A 26,653-nucleotide genomic window follows, 5' to 3' on the forward strand; every position below is an offset into this window, starting at 1 on the left:
GGCCATGCTTCACAGTGGGAACAGTGCCATCGGGGTGACATGAAGTGGCAGTTTTCTGTAACACGTGTTTAGCATACATGTAGAAAAGGCATCGACATGTTAACTGTGTCCCCTAAATGTCTTGTGGAAAAAAAAAGGTGCAAACCTGACATATTCTCTGACAAATCTGTGACGTCTTCACAGAGCAGCCGTATTCATGCCGAGATTAAATGGCAAACAGGTGGACTCTGTATTTAGGCGGGTGGTTTCTGAGAGAGATTGACTGCAATGTATGTCGTTTAGTGGTATCAAAGTAAAGGGAGGTGAATTCAAATTCACAATACGTTTTTGTAGATCGGGATGGCTTGAAAAAAAAAAAAAACGACATACCCTTTTCGATTTAGGATGTGTTCACTACTTAGTGTTAATTTATCCCATGGACTTGAAATAAAATGCACTGAAATTTATGGCTGCATGACAAAATGTGTCATTTACATTAAGGCTCCCCTTATAGATGGCTAATAAATAGTTTATAGATATGTCATTAATTAACCTGTAACCACTTTATAACTCATGAAAGTGTTTATTATGTATTAATTAAATGCAAGCAAAAGACAAAATGGACCAGCTTCTGGCCAAATAGTGAGCCTAACATGTTTAAGTGTTTATTTTATCTAGAGTTGCTTATAATAAACATTTCAAACTGATTTATATCTCATAAGCACAAACCAGTCAGTTTTGTCTCTTGCTCACCCTTAATTACTGCATAATTAACACTTATGAATGAGGTATAAAGTGTTTAGATTAATTCATACGTTTCTATAAACCATTTATTAGCCATCTATAAGGGAAGACTTGTTGTAAAGTGACACCTAGCGGGATTCGCCCTTCCACACTGCATGATAAAATGACCATGTTTATTTTTCGGGAAACAAAATAAGACATAAAATCCATCCATCCCTTGCAGTCATGGGGCAAGAGGCAGGGTACACCCTAGACGGGACAACCAGTGGATCAAAGAGACACACAACACAAACATCCATTCACACACACTCATACCTAAGGGCAATTTAGAGAGACCAATTGACCCAACAGCTTGAGTTTGGGAGGAAGCTGGAATACCTGGAGAGTAGCCATGCATAAACAGGGAGAACATGTGAACTCTTTGGTCTGATGTCCATGTCTGCATCTGTCACTTGAATCCTTAACTTCCTTAGCTACAATTTTAACTTCCTTACAATTTCAACATTTTGAAATTTTAATCCTCAGTGATCCTTGAGGATGTTTCAGGTTAAATCGTCAATCACTGCATCTCTGCATGTTTATCCTTCTCGTTACTGGGAGTGTGTCCCTGCAGAATGTTGACGACCGGCGTGACTCTGGTGTTTGGGGAAAGATTCCTGTCTTCTCGTGCCTTTTGAGTGTTGGGTCTTTATGGCTTCTTTGGAATTCAGTTTGTAAACACAAACGCTGCGGTACAATGGCCATGCGAGTGAGGGAGTTGTTCACCGGATGGAAGCAGCCGAGCGACTGAAGCATCCCCATGATGGCCAGGGCGAGGGGATAGAGAATATAAGCTAACACGTAACAAATGAAACTTGAAGAAAATGCGTGCATTGCTATGCTCGTTGTTAGTTCAAGACAAATTGGTGCTAATATGTGTATAAACATACGTCTCTGTGTGTGGCAAAGTGGGAGTGTGAGTTGGGGAGATGTAGAGATGGTGTGTGTGTGTGTGTGTGTGTGTTGGGGGTGGGTGCATTGGTCCGTGTCAGACAGCAAAGAGTGCTGCATTTATCCAGGAATCCGAGCCAAAGTAGCCTCACAAACACAGAACAGGCAGGACTAAGAGGAGGACGAGGAGTGACATGAACTCAGGGAAAAAAAGCCAGCGAGGAAAACTGGATGAAGGACGCCGGCATTACAAAGATCTGGACAAAAAGGACAAAATCGCCAATGCTCTTTACCTGAAGAGGCACATCCTGGACGAGGGAAGAGAAGACATATTTTTTCAGGGAATAATAAATTAATAGCAGATAGACGCCGCAGCACTGGACAGCGGTTACAGGCTTTGAACCGCACATTTTTCTTTTTCTCATGATTTCCTTCAACTCTTTTGGCATGCTTCCTTTGCTGTCTCTGTATGTGGGAGCACTGCTGTCCTCGGATGCATCTCCAGCCTGCTCACATTCACGTTGCAGGGACAGCTTAGTGGCTACACCCGCCTCACCGAGGCCAGAAGCAGCAGTGACTACCAGGGCCTGTGAGGGTCAATCTGGAACAAGAGGATGTAGATTGGATGCTTCTGTACCTGTCGTCTCAGATGATCCTCAAAGGGCACAGCACAGACCGGATTTCCCTCAGATTCAGATTAAAGTAAGTGGAACGGCTATAGCTTAGGACTGCATCAGAAGGTGGAATAAGTAGAGGCTTTTTTTCACCTTTTAGATCTTTCTTACTAATCATGTAGCTCCATCTTACTGATATGAGTAAGGCAGACCTGAGACCTCTGAGTGTACTTTCCAGGGAGCGTGAGTGGCGTGCGATCTGGATACACGCCAGAGACGCTAAACTTGGCACTGCCAAACAGCCACAGAGAAATAACTGTCGCCGATCAAAGAGGGGATAAAATTAGGGCGGCTTTAAAAATGTCTCGTCATATGGTTGTGCTGATCTCATGCAGGAACAGGTGCTGGGGACCTGATCACAATCGATGACGTAAGTGTGAGAGACAGAAGACCAAGCAATGGGTTTAAGGCAATGGGGTTAATCTTTGAAATGTCATGTCTCTCCGACTAAGGGATTATATGCACACATGGCATCAAATTTGTATTTTTATCCTTATTTTTTTTATTTTATTTTTAGTTTTGAAGGTCTAGAGCAGGAGTCTCCAACCTGTGGCTCCAGAGCCAGAAGTGGCTCTTATGTTCTTTCCACGGTGGTTTATAACTTTGGCTAAAAAAAGATGAATAACCAACGAAAGTTTTGACATACTAACAACAGCAGATTTTAGCATTTTCTTCATAGAATAATTGCATACAATAATTTCAATTATGCTATGCTATTATCAATTGGATGGAGTTAATAATTGCACAAAAGAATGACTCTCAAAGTACCTGTAATATTTCGTTTATCTATTTTTCTTTTCATTAGATTGGAAACACTGTGCTTTTTTAAACAGAATTTCCCACATATAACCCAATTGAAGAAATTGGATCCATTCTCTTTGTAAAAGTTGATGTTTTTCTGACAAATTTCTATTTTTTCCTAAATTCATGGAGCATCAGCGGCTCTAAACGAGTTTTATTCACATGGTCTGAGGGTAAAGATGGCCCTTTGGACCCCTGGTCTAGAATGAACGGTCATTGCTTATTGTGTTTGTTATGTTGTCGTGTGCTTTCATTGGTTTAGGTAAAAAGCTTTTGATCAGTTCCCATAGCATGATGGTGACACCACCCTGCTCCAACATGGGTTTCTTTTGTTTACTTTGGTCTCATCTGACAAAAGAAATAAATTATATTACTCTACTAATTAGCTAGCATCTGAATGAAATTGGATGCACTAGATTTTATTTAGTAGTATCAGACTAAAAGGTTGTAGTTCAGGTTTGTAAAACAATTGGAAAGCAATGCATAATTTCTTTCCACTTAGTGATAAATCACTATTTTGTCAGTGTATCCCATACAATCCAATTAAATGAATAGAAGACTGTGTGTGCAATGTTATGAAAGGGGGAAAAGTGTGTGAATACTTTAAGTGAACCCTGTATTTCTGGTAAAATGTTCATATTTCTTCTTTTTTTGTGGCAAAAAGTTATAATGCTGCCTTATCATAGCTATTTCAAAAGTGTGCCCTCATAATTTCCCTGATTTCAAACACATCTGTCCACATCTTTCGCCCTTCGACATGCTGAATACAAGTCTGTGTTTAAATCTACCAAAGGTTGCCCTTACCATCATCCATATTTCCTATTAACCTGTAAGCACTGTCTTTCAGACCGGAGCTGTCAAACAGCAGCTGGTTCTGCTGCAACGCTGCATGAGCTCTCTCCAGGAATCAGGAGGCCCAAGGCCTGATGGGGAGCGGGAGAACAGCTCTCTAGGGGCCATCCTGGCCCTGATGGCAGCTGTGCTGACAGAGTGTGACCTCCAATGTCACAGCCAAGCACTCGGAGCGATGGCCAAGCGACTGGGTGGGTCGTACATGTTTATAGCCCTGGCCACTGCAACGGACAGAACACATGAAAAGCACACAAACCTGACCTTTGGGGGTACCTGATGAAGACTAAGATAAGTTAAAACTTTGTACACTTAGGTGAAACACAAAGAAAGCATAAGCAAAGAAAAAGCACAGGACCAGAAAAAGCTGACAGAAGAAACAAAGAAGCCAAATAGAAAGCACTGATTCTAATTCTAGAGGAAAGTAAGGGACAGAGAGGGAGTGTATAAACTAAGAAAGATAGGTTAAAAAATACAAAACTCAGAAGCCTATAAATAGAAGAGAAACTTGACGAGAAGGTCCAATGGACCGTGCATTGCTTATCCCTCTTCGGAGGGGGAAGATCAGTTCCCCAAACCTCACCCTAATTGACATCTTAGTCCTAAACCTAACCCTTAGCCCAGAAAAAAAAGTAAGTACCATTTTTCAGTGCTCCCTTTACATCAAAGTCCTCACTATACTAGTAAATTGAGCAAAAAAATGTCTCGCTCAGCTGAAAGAACAAGAACACACACACACTCGCAGTATCATGCCAGCGCCATAACTCCTCCTTAGAAAGTAAACAATAGTCTGAAAAGAGTTCTAGGTGAGTGCATAGGAATTTACCTGTGCAAGGAAGGCAAAACAATATACTCACACACAAATATACAAGATAACGGTGGCCTCAATGACTAAACAGCATTCAATTTCCCCAGCCTCTGCTATTTCTACCAATAAGTAAATCAGGTTCTGAATGTGTAGTAGTCCATGGTATTTTCAAGTCTGGGCTCATCATTTTATATTTTGCTTTTAATAAACCAGACATCCTGTAATCCTTAAACTAATGCAGCAACAGGTATTCTGCTGCTTGAGCTTGAGGAAATCCCGAGGAACCCTGCAGCAGTTCTTGCAACAGAGTACCTCAGAAGTTCTTTACATTTATTTTTTTTTGCAGGGATCTTGGCTGCTTTTTAAAACAATTTTCAATCCAGCACCCGTGGTTTGACAAACTACCACTCTTTGATGAATTAATAATTTCTGCACAAAACGCTCCTGAACACAATGGATGAAACACAACACAAAGAAATCTACAAAAGAACAACTTTTTAAATTGTCTCTTTACACACTTTCTTACTTTGTCACCTCCTCAAATGCTTCAGCCTCATTTTCTTAGCTGACCTTCTGGTCTCAGCCAACCTAAGAGGAAGGCTGAAGCTTAGAGGAGTGTTTCCAACTGTGTACACATAAACATACACTATGTATATGTCTTAGTTGTCCCATCGATAACCTGAGGCTTCTCTGGTTTGTCAGAGAGTGCGGCGTTGGGCAGCAGAGACGGGGAGAAAGACTTGCTGCTTTTCCTAAAGAGCATCACACAGTATCCACCCACAGGTGAGGGAGGCGTTTGTGTGTGTAGTCCTGTGAATTGTAAAGGACACATTTCTAATGACCTTGTGTGGCTTCAGCTGCTCCCACAGAGAGGTTACATCCGCAGGATTGTGCAGAGATTTACAGATTTGGGATCAAAGAGACTGGTATCTATACAATCCAACCGGATCTGCGTGGACCGGCATTAGAGGTATTTCTAATGATCATCAAATGCGCTCTCAGAAAAGCTGTGAGCTATCTGTGGCCAACCTTTTAAATCATACCAGTCTTTGCTTTGGCCCAGGCTAAATGTGACATGGAGACAGCGGGCGGAGGATGGACGGTGATTCAGAACCGGCAGGACGGCTCAGTGGACTTTAACAGGACTTGGCAGGAATACCGGGAAGGCTTTGGTAGTCTGCAGGGAGAGCACTGGCTGGGTAACGCAGCCCTGCATGCCCTCACCTCCACTGGCCAGCATCAGCTCCGCATTGAGCTGGAAGATTGGTACCAACAGAAGCGCCACGCCACCTACAGCAACTTCAAGGTGGCCTCAGAGGAACAAAGGTGAACAGCACTGCAGAAACAGACACTAAATGAGGTGAATTATTCAGATACCAGGCCAATCAGGAGTTGCAGATTTTCACTTCCATTACTTTCATACCATAAGCTAGATCTGCCTCCTTTTACTCACTAATCTAACTTTGAACCAGTGGTCTTGTAGGGAAAAGGTAAGGTTATAGCTGTGTGGAAGAATTTTGACTGCTTCCATGAAATGGTTCGGCATATTGTTCTGTCAGATCTCTGTTAGAAAGTTTAAACTATTCAGAAATCTCTGAGTTAAACTTTGCTCATTTTACATGTCGGCCAACTCCAGCATGAGTAACTCCAAAAACTGCAGATGCTAACAGTTAGCAAACATCATCGGGGTGGAACAATAGCAGAAGGAGCAAGAGTACCATGAGTGACCAAGAACAAATGTTTTCATACCCTATTTACCTTTTCACACACTGTCCCTTTACATTCACAAACTTCAATCATTGTAGGTGGATGTTAAGCCGGGCATACACTGTACGAGTTTTTGCCCTTTTCGAGCCGATTCTTCAGTCGTGTGAGAATTTTTTGGATCGGGCCGAGTTTCAGCTTGATCGTGCGTCGTGTAGTATACAGGGGGTAATGACCACCACCCGATCTGGAATTGGATGGTTGGTTGAAAATCAAATATGTTTGAAATTCAGTGGGCCCTCGTGAATGATCGTGAGCGATCGTGAGCGCGTCCTGCTGTTGAAGCGGAGTTACGACCGTCTATAAGCCGATTTCCCCCGCGCAAACAAGTAGATTCTTCTTCGTCTTCTCAAACGAAAACATAAGAGTGGAGAGAAGGATGACGGTATGTGTGACATGGAGTCAAACTACGGATGAGCAACTCGTAGAATTACCAAGGCAGCACGTTTTGTTCTAGTGAGCCTCATATTTAACAGTGAGCATCGACACTTCCGCCTTTTTCTTCTTCTACTGTTGACATTTGGCTTCGGGTAGACGAGTCCGAGGAGCGCTATCTCTCTACAGGGCTGAGTCCGACGTGTGGTTTTTGAACGCACTGTGTGAGCAGTCAGGTCGCATCAGAGCGTCGGGCTGCACAGTGTAATAATATGTATCGTGAGCAGTGAACTTTTAAACCCTGCGGTTTCGTCGTACAGTTTGAGCTGTATAGGAGTACCATGATTGAAAATATCGTACAGTATATGCCCGGCATTATGCGATAGACCAAAGAACTTTTGAACAAACAACTCTAAAAAGATGGGATTTATGGAGGACCAGAGCATGGTGGTGGCAGAAGTTTCAAAAGAAAAAGAAAACTTACAAAATGATCTAACACAAGGAGGTCGGACTGGTAGCACAGGAACAGGACTGGGCATGGAGAAATTGTCAAGAGCAACAGGAAGCATGAAATCAACAGAAGAAAACAGTAACGATGAGTAATGAGAACTAGGGAGCTTAAATACAGAGGGATGTGTGGGGGAAAGTGAGGCATAAACAGATGAAAGCAGGCGGGTGGAGATAAGAAACAGGTCATAAATACTAATAAAGATACTAATAAAGAGGGGAGCTGAGGGGAGGTGTGTAATAAAGTAATATGTTTGAGCTCCTACTCATGCTGGAAGTTAAACCTCCAACCAAGTCTCAAGTCGATTGTTTTCATCATCTTCCAGCAGGTTTTCTTCTGGTATTGTCCTATGCTGAGCTCCATCCAGCTCCCTATTAGCTCAGAAAAGCTTCTGTGTCCCTGTTACAGAGAAGCATCCCCACAACACGAAACTGCTACCTCCACCGTGTTTCAACACGCGATGGTGTTTTCAGGGTTTAGTTTCAAAAGGTTCAACTTTGGCCTCTTCTGACTAGAACACTTTCTTTCAGGTTTGCAGTCTCACCTACATGGGTTGTGTGAAACTGTGAACTGTATGTCTTGTGGCTTTCATTCAACGAGGACTTCTTTTTGGCATCTAAGGTAAACTTGGATTTGTAGAGGGCACAAGTCTTTGTTGCCATGTCAATGGATTCTTCCACTTTATCTCCGGATCTCTGCCACCCCTCCAGAGTCACAGCCTTCCTTGTCTGTTCAAGTGGATGGTCAGATCTTGGTGGACTTTTCGTTTTATCATGCTTTTTCAGTTCTCTGTGATGCTGTCTGTTCGCTTATGTTCTCTAAAAAACCTCTGAGGCCTTGAACCGCACATACAGCTGGACTCGAATAACCAATCAGGTGAACGCTGTATAGAGTTGGTTGCACTAGATTTTAATTTTTGGGTATCCGAGTAAAGGGGGTGGAATACAAATGCTCACAGTTTTTTTTCAGACACATTTGTGAAAAAGGCAGCATGTGGACTGCAAAAACGGAACTTAAAATAAGTAAAATGTTCTTAAAATTAGTGTATTTGTCCTTGATTTGAGCAGGTAAATAAGATTATTTGCCAATGGAATAAGACTTTTGCACTTAAAATAGGAACAACTCATCTCCATCACCTTATTTCAAGTGCAGGATGTCTAATTATCTTATTTTGGGGGTCAAAATACTCATTCCATTGGCAGATAATATTATTTACCTGCTCAAATCAAGGACAGATACACTAACTTTAAGAACATTTTACTTATTTTTAGACCAGTTTTTGCAGTGTATAATTTCCTTTCCACCACACCATTATGCATTACATTGTGTTGGACAATCACCTAAAATCCAAGTAAAATAGGTTTTACGTTGAGATAAGTTTTTGTCTGTAAATCAGAAAAGGTTCAAACAAGAGACGGGAATACTTTTGCAAAGCACTGTTTGTATTCATAGAGGGAACCATTGGACTAAATCAGAATAAAACCTTTAAATAATCTTTTGTCAGATGAGCCCCACTTATATATCACATCCTCTCTTGCAGGTATCGCCTGACAGCCCACGAGTACAGCGGTGATGCTGGCAACGCTCTGAGCTACAGTAAGCACTACAACCACGATGGCCGACCTTTCAGCACTGCTGACAGAGACCACGATCGGTACGCCTCCGGAAACTGTGGTCAGTACTACGGCGCAGGTTGGTGGTTCGACGCCTGCCTGGCAGCCAACCTGAATGGGCGCTATTACCATGGACGTTACACTGGTTTGACCGACGGGATCTACTGGGGGACGTGGTACATCCTGACAGATGGAAGGACTGGGGAGCGCTACTCCTTCAAGAGGGTGGAGATGAAGACGAGACCCAAAAACTTCGGGGGAACCAAATAAGGAATAGAAACTCAGATTTGAGATTTACTGCAGTGTAGATTCCTGTGATATGAGTTTGATGCTTTATGATGTCTTTTGTCTTATAGATGACTGTTTCTAAAACAACTTTTTGCAAATATTCACATGGATTTCAGTGAAAGAATTAAAGAAAATATAACGAGTTGACAAATGATTCATACTCCTTTTTTACATTTTGTCACAATACAATGAAAAAGGTGTATTTCATCCGGATTTTGTGTGGCAGACAAACACAAAGTATTGCATATATGTGAAATGGTTATAAAAATATGGTTTTCTATCTTTTTTTATGAATAAAATCCTTAAAGGAGCCTAACACAAGTTCCAGAGTTTTTGCACAAGTTTGACAAGTTGAAATGACACCAGTGTTGTGCCCGTGCATGGGAGAAGAAGAAAAGCATCTGCCGCTGTGACTGCACAGGGCTTTTGTTTAGAGGCGTGATAACTTCTGAGGTAAGAAAGCTATAAATGTTGAAGTTCGCCCGTGTTCTCTCGCCAACGCATCGGTTTTGGTGGAGATTCAACAAAGTAAGTCAGGTGAACTAGAGGGCGCAGCTCATCACACCCATGTGCACACCCAGAGCATTTGGCCCGATGAACTGACTAATCCATCCTACGGAGGCAACTGCCGTAAATAAAGGATGACTAATTTTAAATGTCAGGATATTGTAAGGGTATGTCTGAAAAAAAAATTTACTTCAAAACTTGTGCCATGCACCCTTAAGGATGTGGTGCATTTGTATTCAGATACCCTGTAGAATCACCTTTGATTGAGAAACAGCTGTATGCTTTTAGTTGTACGTCTCAACCAGCTTTGCACATCCATAAAGACAGATTGTTTTTCCCAATATTATATGCAAATTAGCCCAAGCTCAGTGGGTTTGCATCAAGAGCATCTGCCAACATCAATGTTCAGGTCTTGTTGCAGATTCCCAGTCCAGTTCATTTATACAAAAAAAAAACACATTGCAATGTGTCCCTACCAGGTCATAGTAAACATGATGATATGCAATTTATTAATTTATAAGTTAAAACATGTAGCTTTGTTCTACATCTATACAGCTACTCTCAAAGCTCACCGTTTCACTCCAAACTAAGTTTTGTCCAATTTTCCCACCTCACCCATTTAATACTTTTTCACATTTAGCACTTGACACATTAATGTTTACCATGAGGTGCTTTGCTCTGTCATCTCAGAATCCTCCTTCCACCTACAAGTAACACACACACACTCCATGACTGTGCCTTCCAGAGCGTGAGTGTGTGGTCTAACATTGTTTTTTACAAAGTAAGGACCATCTTCTCAACATTTATTACACTGTGAGGAACCAAAGTCTGGTCCCCACAAGGGAAAGTGCTCTTCTTTGGTTAGGGGTTAGGCTCAGGACTAAGGTGTGACATGTGGGTCATAAGTCAGGTTTCGGGTTAGGTATGTGCTAGTGATGGTTAGGTTTAGGTTATGCCATAAAAATCTATGGAAAATGAATGCAAGTCAATTTAAAGTCCTAGTTACAATAGCAGAACATCCTGTGCATGCATGCGTGTGTGTGTGTGTGTGTGTGTGTGTGTACTTGTCATTGCAGCTGAGTGAGAACTAATTTTTCATATTTTACCACCAAAGTGAGGACATTGATGTAGTGAGGACCTATTTTGGTTCTCACTTTTTTTAAGTTTGGGATTAGGTTTAGAACTAAGGTGTGAATTAGGTTTAGAGTTAGTGTCGTAGTTAGGCCATAAAAACGGTTGAAAATGAATTGATGTCAATGCAAGCTCATCAGTAGGTCTGTAAAACACGTGTGTGTGTGTGTGTGTGTTTGTAAAATGCTCTATTTTAGGTGTGTTCACAATGAGCTGCCAGTGTCTCCAGCGAGCAGGGTGTCTAACGTTAACATGTGAAGAGGCCGAGGCAGAAAGAGTCAGCTCAGCGTAGGTAATACAGGTTCTTATGTTTACGCTAGGAGTGTTTTTCACACACACACCAGATTCATCTCTCTCCCAGCACAAGAGGTGCATGATATGCTTGGCTTCATGAAAATAAATGGGCCCTGTTCTACACATAATGGTGACTTAATTGTTGTTAAACAACCATAAGCTCTTTTTTCTCTCTTCTCTGTGTTACACTGTATGAACACTCACCAATATGCAGAGCGATTAACCATAGGCAATTAAGATCAGTGACCCTTAACAGGCATTATACATATCAGTTTTTCGGCTTTGATTTTGTTGTCTGTGCATCTTTGTCTGGGTGCAGTGTGGTATCACAGGCGAAAACACAAGCCAATAGTGTCTCTGCACCTTGTTCTGCCCCCTGGTGGCCACTAACGTTTATTTGTAATTTGAGTAAACCTCTTTTAAAGCACAGGTCATCTGTTAAAAGTTGCACAATATCAGTTCGGATTCAAAGTAATTATTATCGGTGGGATAAAGTAAAATTTTGTGTTTGAGATTTACTATTTAAATGTACTGGGTAATAATGTGTATCTCAAATGAAGCTTAGCTCCTTATTAAAACATGATCATTTGTCAAAAACGACAATTCGCTCATCAGTCTTCTTTGACAAGGGAGGAACAGAGGCCCAGAGTTGTGTCACCACAGTATCCTGGCACAATGTCTGGAGAGAGGTGATAGTAGTCGTGGTGTGGACTGTAAGGGGCACCGGCAGCCGCTGGGAGCCCTGACTGGGCACCGTTTAGCCAGTACAATCTTTGTCATTTTTGACGAGGAGACATAAGAAAACATTGTCATTTGTCTGCTGATGGATCTGAAACGTGCATTTATTTATTTTTTGTTTGCTCATGCAAGAAAATATGTAAAACAAAACCTACTGTACGTGTAAGAAGCACAGAATTATGAGGAAAAATTATCATTTTTTCTCAATATTACTTAATTGCATTAGCGTCATGATGTTGTGTTAACATTTTAGTTTTGGAGGGAAGCCTTGGTCACCTGACATGCGTTTGTTTTAATATGTGGAATTAAAAGACATGTAGGTTTAAAAAGCTGCAGATATATTAGAAAATAAGTTAGCTTTTTATGTCACATTGCGATTTGTCTTGATGGATAACTGTTCTATAATAGCAAAAGTCACACTAATTATTTCATGTCTGCCCCAGTCTAAATAAAGAAATTCTGAAGCTTGAGCTCCTACTTAAACGTTGAACTTTAGAGATAGTGTTCTTGTCCTATTGGAAGGTGAACCTCCAGACCAGTCTGATGCCTTTAGTAGCCTCAGAGAAGTTTTCTTCCAGAATTTCCCTGTATTTCTCTCCACAAATCTTCCCATCAACTCCAACCAGCTTCCCTGTTCCTGGTGAAGAACAATCTCCATGAAACAACATCATTCTCATGTTGCTTCAGGGAGATTCTGCCAACACAGCATTTGCACAGAGACATAAAGATCAGGGGTCTGATTTATTAAACTTTGCGTATAACCCATTCTAAAAGTATATGTATGTGCAAAATAGAAAACGGCATATAGCAAAAAAATTCTTATTTATAAAGTCATGCTCACGCACGCCAGTAAGCAATTTTCCTCTATAGATCACAGCTGTACCTGAATGTTTGCGTACCTGGTTCGGCCTCATGTTCGGCCTTCAACAAGCCCAGATTCTACCATAAATGCTCAATGCAGAGCACCTCATGAATGTTAATGTGTATTAAAAATAGGTCAGCTGATCTTTTTTTACATTGGTGAAATGGAAACCACGGAGTAAAAGAAACTGTGAAAAAAATTCAGAAAGAAGTGTGTTAAATGTGAAAATCTGAGGTAAGAGCATATGACCTGTTAGAAAATAAACCTGATTGCTGTTTTAAACATCGGATGACAGGCGTACTCTGTGTGGAAATAACCCCCCCCCCCCTTAAAAAAATAAAAAAAATAAAAATAAATAAAAACACTGCAAAAAGCATTCTAGGACTCTGCACTTCATGGGTCCTTTGCGCTCTGGGGGTTGGAGTGCGGCCTTTCAGCAATATTTGATTCTTAAAACTGCATTTCCTCCTTATACTCCCATTTGCGAGGTCCTCCAGCAGTACCGATGAATCCACCTCGCAGTGTTACACAGGAGTGCATTTGACCGTTTACACCAATTAAGCAGTTTCAGCAGTTTCGGCAAGTAATCGCCACATACTTTGCCACAATAATCTGTTAATCTGTGGTACACGTCACCCCGGTGATCATCGAGGAGGGTGATGTGATGGTAGAAAACCCAGATAAGATGTTGTGTGGACTTTGATTTAAGATTTAAGATTATGGAAAATCTTATGGATATGGAATCTTATTGCTTATGGAAAATCTTTGTAATTTTTTGAAAGGTCCTTCTGTATAGATATGTGCCACCAGTGCAAACTGGAATAACGCTGGGATTTTGAGTGCTTATGATGAAGTCCATCTATGTCTGATATGGAGTGATTGAATGTCTGAGAGGAATCCTCATAAAGTTTGGCTGCAATTCACCACTTTACCATCTACGTTGATGGGATGGATCAGAGTTGCTGTGAGGATCACACATTTTCCCCATCAAGTTTTTTTTTATAGATCCCCACTTTTGTGTGGAAAGTGACGTACGCACGTTTTAGGCTCCATTTTGTGCAAATGCAAGCTTTATGAATAAGATCCCAGAGCATCTTCTTCCACATGTTTTCTCCTTTGTGGCTGGTGGACTTTAAACCGACTGTCTTCCGTTGATAGCTTGCTCAAAAGACTGGATTTATGGGGTAGAACAACAGATTTTGCCATGCGAGCTGTGGCTCTCTGCGGATCCTTCAGAGTTGAAATGAGCTAAATTCTGTGATTAATGTATTAATTGGGTTCTAAATAGTCTGTTGTTGTCTTTACATCCACAAATATAGGTGCGCATGTTGTACCTTTTTTTAAACTATTATAATCAGTTGCAGGTTTCTTTAAATCTGAGTATGCTATTCTTAATAACTGCACGGTATTTTCTATGCTGTAGTCTTTTAGTCTTGCTTTCTGTTTTTATACCTCTGCCTTGATGAGAATTTGCCTGCTGTAACATACTTTGACATACTATTTTTTTTTCTTTGGGATAAATAAGGCATTTATGCATTGTACTGGATTTAAATAAAATCTTTTAAGTGATATGAAGCATATATGAAATAACACGATGTGAGAATATGTGACATATTTTGGTGGAAAACAAATAAAGCAAAATTAGAAGAGATTTTTGTAGAAATCTCACCTGTAGTACGTCTTCTCACCACTAGGAGCACTATAATAGATGTTGGGGGGTCAAAGGGCAAGAAGTTTTCACAGTACTAGATGTTTGAGATCGATTGGGATGAATTTGTAACATTAGAATAAAGGTTTAAAATGATGCCTCAGCAGAAATCGGGGAAAACATGGCAAATACACGCAGAAAACTGTTTGGAGATGTGACAGCACAGAAGAGGCGGGAGGAAACGACAAGCCAGGTGGCCTTCAGTGGAAATCAACTTTGCATGCTTTAATAACCTGCTCTCGCTCTGATAAGGGTGGGTGTGACAGCTGTCAGGGCCAAGGATGGGGAGGAAGACCAGGGTGTGGGGAGGAAGCAGGAGCCAGTGAGGTTTGAAAGGTGTCTAAGTATAATGGGCCGTTAGGGCCTCCCCTTCCCTGACCACAGGACCACCGAGAGAGACAGCGGGCGCCTGCTTTTAATACTGATCCTGCAGAAAACCAGAGCAAGGCAGCGTTCCGTTTGAAACCGGAATTCAGAAGAACAAGTGTATCCTGATGTGGTGAGGAGCTGGGAGGGGAGGAGGGTGAGAGGAGGGGTGAGGACACAGAAAGCGCCACGCTGCAGGCCTCAGTCCAGGTCTCGTCAAAATCTGAACGTCAAAATGCAGGATCTGCAGGCGAGGGGAGGAACCAGAGACTGCTGGGGCTAAACGAACAAATTAATTTATTACAATCAGATATATTTACCTGATTGACAATAACCATAGAACAATGGAACGTGACTTGTCTCAGAGACAGAAGAGGGATCCAGGTCTTCCTGCTGCTGTTCAAGGATCCGCAACTCATAGAGCTTTAAAAAAACGGCAGTCACTTTAATTCCCTTTAATTATTTACATATTATTTTAAAATACCCTTCTCAATTGACTGATGATCATGCAAATTAAGTAGCTGCAATCTATTAATCGAATAATTACTTGTTTCAGCTTGGGGTCTGAGGAGATAACCTTGTCGTCCTAATAGTAATAGAACAAAAATGTTGAAACCAGGCATGTTTTTGTATCAGAATTTTAGCATTTCTCACCAGTGTGTGAAAAGTGTTGAAGGAAACGATGAATTTCTGGACTAAAATGGCCTTAAAGTAGTTGGATGCTGTAAACTCACACCGCCTTGGAAAATTGTCCCTTACCCTTTTTCACATTCTGCCTTTTTACAAGTTCAAATTTCCATGTATTTTATTTGAATATCTTGTGACACGTTAAAATCACAGCAGTGCATGATTTTGAAATAGAAAGAAAAAAAAATAAAAAAAAAATATGGAGCTTTAGAAATATTATGAACCAAAATCCACTATTCTCTCATCACCCAAGCTCAGAGATAATACAATAATACAACTGCATCTTTTTGGACCATAGTTTGTTTTCATTGCCAAAATTTTATGGTATTTTATTGTTTTTTGTTTGCTGGCAGTCTAACAGAACATCAAACAGAAATACTAAAGTCTCCGAACCAATCAACAAAGGGATCAGAAGAATTTTTCCTCGGATTCCTATATACTGTACATTAGGGACAATGAAGAAAATAAACAGCAGTAGAACAAAATGTATGACAAGGAATTGCAAAAACTGGTTGTTTCTTTCAATCGTGATGCAAATACAAACCCGAGACCAATCAGGGAGGTTGCAACAGTGCGGGAGGCGGGGTACACCCTGGACAGGTCGCCAGTCTATCACAGTACTGAAGACATAATACTAAATTAATTTCTCATAATATGTGCTGGTACAGAAATTGTAACTGATTGGTCCTTTACAGATTTACATAAGCCGTTGCAATTTCAGCTTCTGCCCTATTGATATAGTATCACTGTTTCCACAGTTCTGAACAAACAAATATATTTGGCCACAGTCCCATAAGGTATGTTTAGCACTAAAACAACAGTCAGTATTATCAGAAGAACACCATACCTACAGTGAAACATGGTGTTGGCAGCATCATGCTCTGGGCTTACTTTTCTACATAAGGAAGTGTTTTATGTAAGAATGGTTGAATAGTTGTGAATTGTTGCAGATACCAGTCAGTTTTGATTCAGAGACCTTCAGAGGTCTGCTAAAAAGCCGAAGAGGATTCGAGTTTGTGCGCATCACTGTTAGTCCAAGCTCACATTCAGTTCCTTTCAATTTACGTAATTCAATTCAGCTTTGTTTACATAGCGCCAATTCACAACCCACGTCATCTCAAGGCACTTTACAAAGTGAAATTACATTAAAGCATACAGACAAATCGAACAAATGAATGATGACATGTGAGGAAATTTCAACCTTTCGAACTCTGAGAGCTACTATCTCACTTTTGACACAGTTGTTTCATCCAGGAGTTTTAAATCAGTTCTTTGACTGCCATTTCATTTCATTTCATTCATACAGTGAGTCTTCTTCTTAAATCACCAGAAAAGATTTTGATAAGGTTCCCTCACCTTATCCAGTGCAGGAGCTCCACGTTCTTGTCTGACACTAGAGGGACCTGACGTTGTCTCTATTATTCAGATATTGGTTTAAAGCCGTTTTTTGCCCAACAACACACTGCCGTCGCAAGGAGCTGCTGCTCCATGCTGATCCACCAAGCGGATGAAAAGAGGAGAAGAGGCAGCGAATAGCAAAAGAAAGGAGGAAAAGATGCTGATCAGGCTGACTCATTTTAGGCAAATCAAAGGATTATCTAATCTGATAATACCCACTGACGAGAAAGCGAATCCAGAAGGTCAGGGGCAGCTCATCCTAATCCCTGTAAACGTTTAGCAGTCAAGAATCCAATAAATATGAACATTGTGTTTGTCAAATCCTGAAACATAAAGGAGCCCAGGAGTTGTGTTTTGTGTCTGTGTGTGGGGAGGTATTTGCAAGTGTTTGTCTGTGTGTTGGGAGGAGGCGCATTAAAATATAACGGGTGTGGTAAAGCAGCGGCTCGATGGTCAGCTTTGTTTCTCTTCTCTTTATTTTGCACCTGCAGAGTTGTGGCAAAGCGAAGAAAACCGACACGCGGGAACAAACGTCCCACCTGTGGTGTGTCGCCAGCTGGAAAAGCAGGAATGCACCCGAATGCCTTTAAACTCTGTTTCCTCATTGGTACGTGCAGATTTGCATTTGCACAAGTGAACAAGGCGCTCGTGCCTTTATGCAACGACAGAGAAGGCGATCGTGTGAGACACGAGATGGATCACATCTTGTTTGCTTGGTGCGTGGATTTCTTTCATGGGTGGGTGAGTTTTCTCCACAGCATGAGCCCAAACAATGCGACAAACCGGAGAAGAGGAAAGTCAAAGGATTTATAATGTGAAAATCATCAAGGATTTGATGCTGAGCGGGGTGACAGATGAGAACTGTACATGGAACCAAAAATATTCCTACTTAAAGAGCCTTAGAGAAAAAATATTTATCCCCTTGCAGATTTCTTTAGGTTTTTGCTTTTTTTTTTCTATGCACTTAAAAATGTGTAGATTGTTAAATACATTTTTATGTCAGATAAAGATAATCTGAGGCAATAGAAAATATAGTTCTCAAATGTTGATTTCATTCATTAGAGGGGAAAAAAACTATCCAAACCAACTGATCCCTGTTTGAATGAGTAATTGCTCCTCACCTAATAACTGGTTGCGCCACCCAAGGTTCAGCCTGCTGCTTTCAACTATTTCTGATAACTAGCAATGAGCCTTTGATGCTGTTGAGGAGGACTTTTGTCCCATTCTTAAACTGAGGGGATTCTGAGAACGAACAGCCTGTTTCAGATCATGACACAGTTTTTCAGGCCTCTCCAAGACCTTAATTGTTTTGCCTCTCAAAAGTTGGGCTCACTGTAGTGCTTTGGATCATTGTCCTGTTGGTTAACACAAGATTACTGAAGCTTAAGGTAGCAAACTAAAGGTTGCACAATTCCCTTTCTAGGTTCCATAAATTATGATAAGTTTATAGGCCATGAAGCAGCACTGCCGCCCCAAACCCATCCCAGTACCATGCTTCACTGTAGATTTGTTCTTTCTCTAAAATGCTGTGTTAACATCACAGATGTGACGGGACACACTCCTTTGAAACAGTTCTCACTTTGTCTTCAGTTGATATCTTCCTAAAGGCCCATGAGAAACGGCCTTTATGGTCGATGTGGTTTCCGTCTCGGAAGTCTCCCATGGATGCCATTCGTGTCAACTTTCTTTCTTATTGTTGAATAAGGTAAGTGTGGCCCATAGGGTTTAAAATGTTCAGAGTTCTTTTGTGACCTCCAAGATGAGTTGTTGATGCACTCTTGGAGTAATTTTGGTCGGCCAGCCACTGCTGGTAACTTTCTCCCCTAATTCCATGTTTTCTGTGTTTGTCGAAAATGGTTCTCTGGAGTACCAGAGAACCATTTTTTACTATTAGCCACAGCTGCCCTGGGGCAGACTGACACAGGCAATTTCTGGATTCTACAGGTCAGTAATCAGGCCTAGGCATGGTTAGTAAAATCCTATTTGATTTATGGTTTCATGATAGATTTTTTCCTTTTTTTTTATTGAAATCATCATTTCAAATCTACCCTTTTCATGTAATCATGTGACCTTTATGTGTTTTTAAGAAACAGAAAAAATCTTCTAGGAGACTAATACTTAACAGAATGAATTTCTTATAAACAACTTGAGGGTCTCGTGCTATAAGACACAATCCTTTGTCTTGTTAGTTTTATGTTTTAAATTCACAGTCTTTTTCAAAATGTTTTGGGTGAAATAGGCACAACACAGCTTGAGTTTTTAACGCTTTTTCTGACCAAATTAAAAAAGAAGAAAATATTCTTTGGACTGCTAAAACCACCGAACTTTTATGCAGAAATCACACACAATCCACGTCAATCACAGGCAGATTTATTTGTATTGCACATTTCAGCAACAAGAAAACTAAAAGTTCTTTGCTTGATGAAGTACAGCGCATGAGCAAAATTCTTAATGTTCAGCACTGTGGGGGAAGATTCATTATGTAGGTTTGTTGTGGAGCCAAACAACTAGGAACCTTGTAGTCATTCTGAGCACTCTCTATCACGACTACTGTGTATGGGTATGATGCATGACAAGAAGCCAAATGCAGACTACAGCCTTGAAGAAGTCATGTTAAATTCGGAAAGTACTTCATTAATTGAAAAAACAAATATGGGTTATAGAATTTAAAAAATTGATTTGACACAAAGATTATTACACAACACAACTGAGACCAGGCTGGATTAATTATAGACAAAAAGGAACAAAACAAACTTGCTAAAACAAGATGCCAGATAAACAGCTCCTGGGATTTTTTTGTAAATTCAGACCAGAGGTCTTACAATGACACAGAGGCAGCTAATCAGTTTAAATATGGATTTAATAACAAATGCAAGTTTTTGCAGTTTTTCTTTTTTTTCATGAAATGTCCAATAAAAACACCTGTCATATTTAAAAAGTCTATTCCTTGTCATTAAGATGAAAACTATGTGGAGTTTTTTCTACTTTTGTTTTTTTACATATTTTTTCAAAAATATCAAAGTTCAATAAAAAAAATGTTTCCATCCCATTTTTGCAAAACTGCTTTGGTTTTTTCTCTTTATTTTAAAACTTACAAACAAAAATACAGTTCTTAAAAATGACAACAAATTTCCTACAGTATACGATCATCAACAATTTTCGACGGTCTTCTTTTAAAATTTCATGTAACATTTGTGGCTCTAAACAAATTTTATACTGCTGGATAAAATTTGCACCTCTGCATTTCAAAGTGACTAAATGCTGTTTTTCTCAGCAAGCTCACTCCGCTGCACACAAACCAACACACACCTATGAGCATGTAATGTTTGCACACACATGCACCCAGACAAGGCAGCACTCCAGGATGTGGACTGAGGGAAAGACAAAATAAAGGCTTGTTGATGTGAGTTTTGATGAATCCTCACAGGTTTCAGTTGAGATGGGGGGGGGGGGGGGGGGGGGGGGGGGGTGCTGTGGAGTTGTTATGAATTCTGCAACTCCCCGACCAGCTTCGGTGAAACAGAGATTGACTGACAGCTGGCTGATGATGAGGTGTCGTAAACTCTCACTTCCTGCTGTTTGGCTTGGCAGGAAGTGAAGTAGTGAACATTCGACCTGAAATCGTTTCTTCTGACTATAACAACGACCTATAGATCATGTGCCGTATTTTTTCGGACCATAAGGCGCACCGGATTATAAGGCGCAGTATCAATTTTTGAGAAGATTTAAGGATTTTAAGTGCGGCCTATAGTCCGGAAAATACGGTAGGCTCAGTTCAAAGAATATTAAAGATGCTAAGGAATGTTTGCTCAACTTTCAATTAAATAATGACGCATGTAATTTAGAGCTTAAAAATGACCCTCAATGCTGAAGCGCTTGAGTGTTACAATGTATAAAACTATGTCTGGTGTTCTCAAATATTTCAGTGCTAGAAAAAGAAATATTACAAAGAAATCTGTAGAGAAGCAGATACTTTTCACACCACTGTATTTTGTTGATTTATAATACAGAGGGCAATAAATTTCAAGGATTATTGCTAAGGAAAATAACAAATTCAGTCTCTCAGAAATTTTCCACACTAAACAAACCCTTTTCTTTGAGAAGAAATTTGAAACTTTTAATCATTTTTAGGTCTGTACATATACAAAGAGATTTTTTGAAATTTAAATGAACAGAAATAAATAGAAATTACTATGTTTTTCAAGCAGGCCCATACTGACTAAATATTTTTCAGTTACTCTGGATGAAACCTTTTCATAATCCCAACATTTGGATTCTTTTTATATGTATATATTTTTTAAAACTTATATTTATAGTTTCTTATGAGAACAATCCCAGGTCATGGACAAAAATTATTGCCCAATATCTTATACACTTCAGCTGACTTCATCTTGCAGATTTAGCCAGACAAAATGGTCCATCGTGAAGTTTATTACATAATCAAATGTGTTTATCTTTTATTTTGAGTCAAATAAAGTGGCTCTAATGTGAAACACGGAGAAAGTTTGATTAAATTAAGAGGCATATTCTCCACTGGTGTGCCAGGATGAACAGTACACTGGGTTTCCTCTAGATGTCGCTGTGCGCCTGATTATCATAACCAGCACATTTCGGAGACCTCTTTATAGGAAACTCCAGGGTCAAATATGTTTCGGCATCTTATAAAGCTGCAATCGGCCTGTTTAACAACCATCGACTCAGAGACAGAGATGGAATAAAAGGCCGTTTCTGCAGACCAATTTCTGGTCTGTATCAGCTGACTGTGAATTTGATAAAAACTAAAACTACAGAAGGCAATATCAAATAACACATAAAAATATAAACTAAACAAGAAATAACGTTAAGAAACATACTTAAAAGCTGAATTTTCCCAATTTCTGACAAAAAGAGTCCCAAAGCTGGTTCTTAACAGTTTACTTAATAAACCATTAATGCTCATGAAATAGTTTAAAAATGTGTCTTTATGAACTGTTTTGTGGTAGAGAACATTATTGTTATAAACATTGTTTTCCCTAAAAAAAGTAATTCCTCTTGTTCCCGATTGTAAAACATCTGTTTAAGCATGTTGCATTCAAATAAACGTTTCAGTTTGACTGAAGTGTGGCCACCGAATTTTTTTTACATCAGAACCTTTTAGGAACAGAATAATTCAAAATGCGCAAAGTACGGTGTTTGTCTTTTGTGAATGGAGCCTGTTACATAACAAATGCAGTAGTATCTTTGAACCTATAAAACATGAGCAAATGTTGCAAGTCTATGCATATCAGCATTGCATCCTCCTTTTTATCTTTTGCATCACAGGTAAAAAAGAATGGATGAAAATTAACAATTCAAGTGAAATGATAAACATTTCATACAAACAATACCTGCAAATCAGAAGAAACAAGAAAATGTTGTGATGACTTAAATGAGCTAAAACAGGAAACTCATTGTTTACCAGACCCAGTAAGGCAATTTTATTGTTTGCAAATATGGGCCTATATGGATAAAAATGTGTGTCTTCATCAAAGTGGGGACTGATGGAAAGAAAAGGTAAATGCTCTGTCACTGCAAGGAAGACAAGGAGGAGGAGGAGGAGGACGAGGAGGAGGAGGAGGAGGAGGAGGAGGAGGAGGAGGAGGAGAGACTCCTGGCTGGCTTGACTTTAGGTTTGACCTTTTCGGGAAGGAGAACTAATCCTTGAATATAATAGACTGTAAGATATGGAAAATGACTGCGCTGTTATCTCTGTTACCCTGGAGACCATCAGCAGACACAGCAGGCCTGCTGCAGCTGCCAAGTTATTAAGCATCCAGTTATGGGACAGATTGGAAAAATACCTTTTCCCTGCCATAACAGAGCATTCCCAATGCACATGCATGTGCTTTAGTATTAGGATAAAGTGGTTTCTCTTCATTCTTCAAGCCCAACAGGATTGAATGAATTAGAAAAATCACATTGAATGACTTTATAAATGTTATGAATGAGTCTCATATATATATATATATATATATATATATATATATATATATATATATATATATATATATATATATATATATATATATATATATATATATATATATATATATATATATATATATAATATTAATTATATCATTAATAATAAGTGGCAGTTGTCTACTTGATGTTGTCTACTTGCTACCATTTCACTTGATATATAAAAAAGTGTTTTTCGGGTTAGAACAGTGAATTATGTAATGCTTACTAGAAAAAAAATGCAATGAACAACTTTTTTATGTTACAAACTAAAGTGAACAAGTGTCCCGGTTCACCTTTTTAAGTTTAAATAACAAATCAATCAATCCATTAAAATACATAAACAAATAAATTGGTAACACTGTCTGTGCCCGTGACTGAAAATTGTAAAATAAATGCTGAGTGTGAACAAAGGCAACAATAGCATATGTTTGCATTTGCAAAAATTACCAACACATTCAAATCCTATTCAAATATGTTTTTTTCTCTCTCTCTGTCTGCGTCTGTTTAACCCGCATTCAGTCAAATCCCAGATGAAAGCAACAGGACACCACAACAAAAGACGCTGCATCTCTGATGGCTCCCCCAGACAACCTGGAGAAGGATGAGAAACCAAAGAGCTGCACCGATGCTGTCAAATGCGCAGAATAGAGACTTTTTCCACATGCAGAATATTAAACTAGTTAATAACAACCAAAAGCCCCCTCTCTCCCGGCACCCCTCCTCCTCTATCTGCCCATCTATCAATCAAGCACGCAGATCTGGTCCAGTGAAGTGATGCTGTCGCTGCATTAGATGTATTTGTTGTTGCGAGTTTGAAAAGGCGGCGATAATCTGGGAGCGAGAGATAAGAAATGCCATTTATTCCGCGGCACTTTGGAGCCTATATTCCCCGGGCCGATCAGCCCCTTTTCTCCCCGACACCTCCAGCAGCTCGCTGATAACGATTAGGCTATTTATTATCTTCACAAAGAACACAGATTAGGCGGCACCGATGAAAAATTACCCCGGGATGGGCTATAATCAGCGCGATCCGAGGAGACCCGCGTTGGATTTCTCTCTTTTTTTTTCTTATTATCTTTGTTTTGTGATATTGTCATCCACACACATGCACAGATTATATATATATATATATATATATATATATATATATATATATATATATATATATATATATATATATATATATATATATATATATATATAAATTACCTGTAATATGATTACAATTTATTTAAAGAAAGCAAGACATAGATATTATTATTATTATTATTATTATTATTATTATTATTATTATTATTATTATTATTATTATTATTATTATTATTATTATTATTATTTTCACGTTATTTAGATTTTTCCCCTAAAGTTGTATTTCCTTTATTTGGCACCTCACTGCTGGGCAGTGGCAGAGCCCCTTATAAAATTATCAAAGCTAAATCACGATCACGGTGAATGATCCCTCACTTTTCTCTATTTGGACCCATGTGAGGGAAGACGCCGTGTAAGGAAAAGCGTGAGTTAAATTAATGCGAAATCCTTTTCTTTAAAAAATAAAAAAAAAAGGTGGAAGTGGATGTCCTCTGCTGATAAGGTTTTTTATCGCCAGGCCAGATAAAAAAAGAGGAGGGGTGGCTTTGGGGGTGGGGGGGGGGGGGGGGGGGGGGGGTCGGTGTCACACTCCTGCGTGTGTTCTCCTACATTATCATGCTGATGAGCCCTAAGACACACTGACTGTTCTGCTTTCTGGTGGATTTCCTCTAAATAGGCTTTATCTGCTGCAATAGAACGGGGAATATTCAATCTCAGTAGAACGATGGCTGTCAAGCCATTGTAGCTACAATAAATAAAAAAAATGAAAAGCCCTTGTTGAATCAAACCCAAAAGCTGATAGTGTTTAACATGTGAAGATAAATGCAATAAAATAAAAATGCACAATTTTAGATAGATAGATAGATAGATAGATAGATAGATAGATAGATAGATAGATAGATAGATAGATAGATAGATAGATAGATAGATAGATAGATAGATAGATAGATAGATAGATAGATAGATAGATAGATAGATAGATAGATAGATAGATAGATAGATAGATAGATAGATAGATAGATGGATAGATTTTTTTTACAATTCATTAAGAATAGCACGTTAAAAACCATTTATCAATTTAAAAAATTACATTTTAGCAGTGAACAAGCCGGGACTCTGTCTGGGCCACTTCAGTCACAGGACACACATAGGTAACAATTAAAAGATTAGGCTAAACCTACATTTGACATGAATAATAAACAAAAACAACAAAATTCAATTGAACTAAATTAATCGCATCTAAGTTTCTCCGAGGTGTGTTATTCGGGGGTTGTTGGGCAGGTTCTTCGAGAGACCACACCATGATCTGGAGGATATAGTTATGCTATTAATGCCTCCACGGCGTAAACAGCGTCTCTTCCTCAAGTTCGTCCGCTGGGACTGCAGAATAACTCGAAGCATGGCCCCCTACCCTGTAGCTCCCTATACCCTGTAGCCCCCTATACCCTGGCCACCTCTGCTCGGCTCAGTCGAGTCTCAGTTCTCGTGTTGCGGGAGAAAGTTCATGTCCTGCTTTTTTTTTTTTTTTTTTTTTTTTTTGTAAAATGCAGTGACGTCTGGAGACGGCGTCAAGCAGGCGGCTGCGTCGGTCAGTCGGGACTGCACGCGCTCCGTCTACAGTTATTGTCTGCCAATCATGCACGAGAGAGAGAGAGAGAGAGAGAGAGAGAGAGAGAGAGAGAGAGAGAGAGAGAGAGAGAGAGAGAGAGAGAGAGAGAGAGAGAGAGAGAGAGAGAGAGAGAGAGGTTGTCATGCTGTTTTATATTGTTTCTTTAACAAAATCTGTTTTACTAATATTACGAAAATGTAATTAATAGATCAATTGTACAATTGTAGTATTTTAGGCGGTGTCTACATGCAGAGATACAAACTTACTTTCAGTCAGACTCGTTTGTAATCAGTTTCATTTCAGACATAATTTGTCACCTATGTCATTGTAGGTCTAGGTTTGGGTTGGCACGTTTTCTCATAAGAGACAGACAAACTGCGAAATGGATTTCTGAATAATGATTTCATTCATATTAAAGAATCAAGCTGCCAAGTCAACATGGCCAGAACAAATCACAAATTAATATGGTTAAATTTTACAAGTCACATCTAGGCCTGATTACTACCAAAACATGTAGAACCAAGAAATCAGTTAAAAAGAATCTGTCTAATAACACAGGCTTTCAAAAGGCAACACATCGTGTCTCAAGAAGTTAAGGAACGCACATCAACCATTTAGTCAGAAGGTCACAAAAAGACCGATAGCAACATCTAACACTGCAAGCCTCCCATGCTTCAGTTAAGGAAGGTGTTCAGGATTCAACAATGAGAAAGAGACCAAAGCAAAAATGGGATCCTCTAGATCTGCAGACCAAAACAGCAAAACAAGATCAATACTTTCTAGAACTTGTTTTTGCTGCATTTACATCTGAAAGTTCCTTTTGCTAACGCTCTATGGGCTTCTCACATCTCGCCACTGGGATTATTCCCCAACAGGTCAGACTGCTCAAGAATATCTGTGTACTTAGCACCATCCATATTCCATATTTCCATCGACTCGCACCAGTCTC

The 26,653-nt window shown here is 39.7% G+C and overlaps 1 protein-coding gene across 1 annotated transcript; it reads left to right on the forward strand.

The window, feature by feature from the left end:
- The first annotated feature begins 1,769 nt into the window (after nucleotides 1-1,769).
- Nucleotides 1,770-9,449, forward strand: si:ch211-157b11.8 (fibroleukin). Its single transcript, XM_012863710.3, has 6 exons — nucleotides 1,770-2,355; nucleotides 3,976-4,171; nucleotides 5,488-5,568; nucleotides 5,643-5,755; nucleotides 5,849-6,111; nucleotides 8,973-9,449. Exons 1-6 carry the CDS (start codon nucleotides 2,077-2,079, stop codon nucleotides 9,313-9,315), a joined length of 1,275 nt encoding a protein of 424 aa, XP_012719164.2. The 5' UTR covers nucleotides 1,770-2,076; the 3' UTR covers nucleotides 9,316-9,449.
- The last annotated feature ends 17,204 nt before the right edge of the window (nucleotides 9,450-26,653 follow it).

The sequence above is a fragment of the Fundulus heteroclitus genome, chromosome 20 (assembly GCF_011125445.2).
Source record: "Fundulus heteroclitus isolate FHET01 chromosome 20, MU-UCD_Fhet_4.1, whole genome shotgun sequence".
Classification (NCBI taxonomy): domain Eukaryota; kingdom Metazoa; phylum Chordata; class Actinopteri; order Cyprinodontiformes; family Fundulidae; genus Fundulus; species Fundulus heteroclitus.

Excerpts from the sequence above, each read along its gene's own strand:
- si:ch211-157b11.8 (XM_012863710.3), top strand. The coding sequence starts at position 2,077 with ATGATTTCCTTCAACTCTTTTGGCATGCTTCCTTTGCTGTCTCTGTAT. Across the intron at positions 4,172-5,487 it reads AGCGATGGCCAAGCGACTGG|AGAGTGCGGCGTTGGGCAGC; the intron begins GTGGGTCGTACA and ends CTGGTTTGTCAG. Across the intron at positions 6,112-8,972 it reads GTGGCCTCAGAGGAACAAAG|GTATCGCCTGACAGCCCACG; the intron begins GTGAACAGCACT and ends CCTCTCTTGCAG.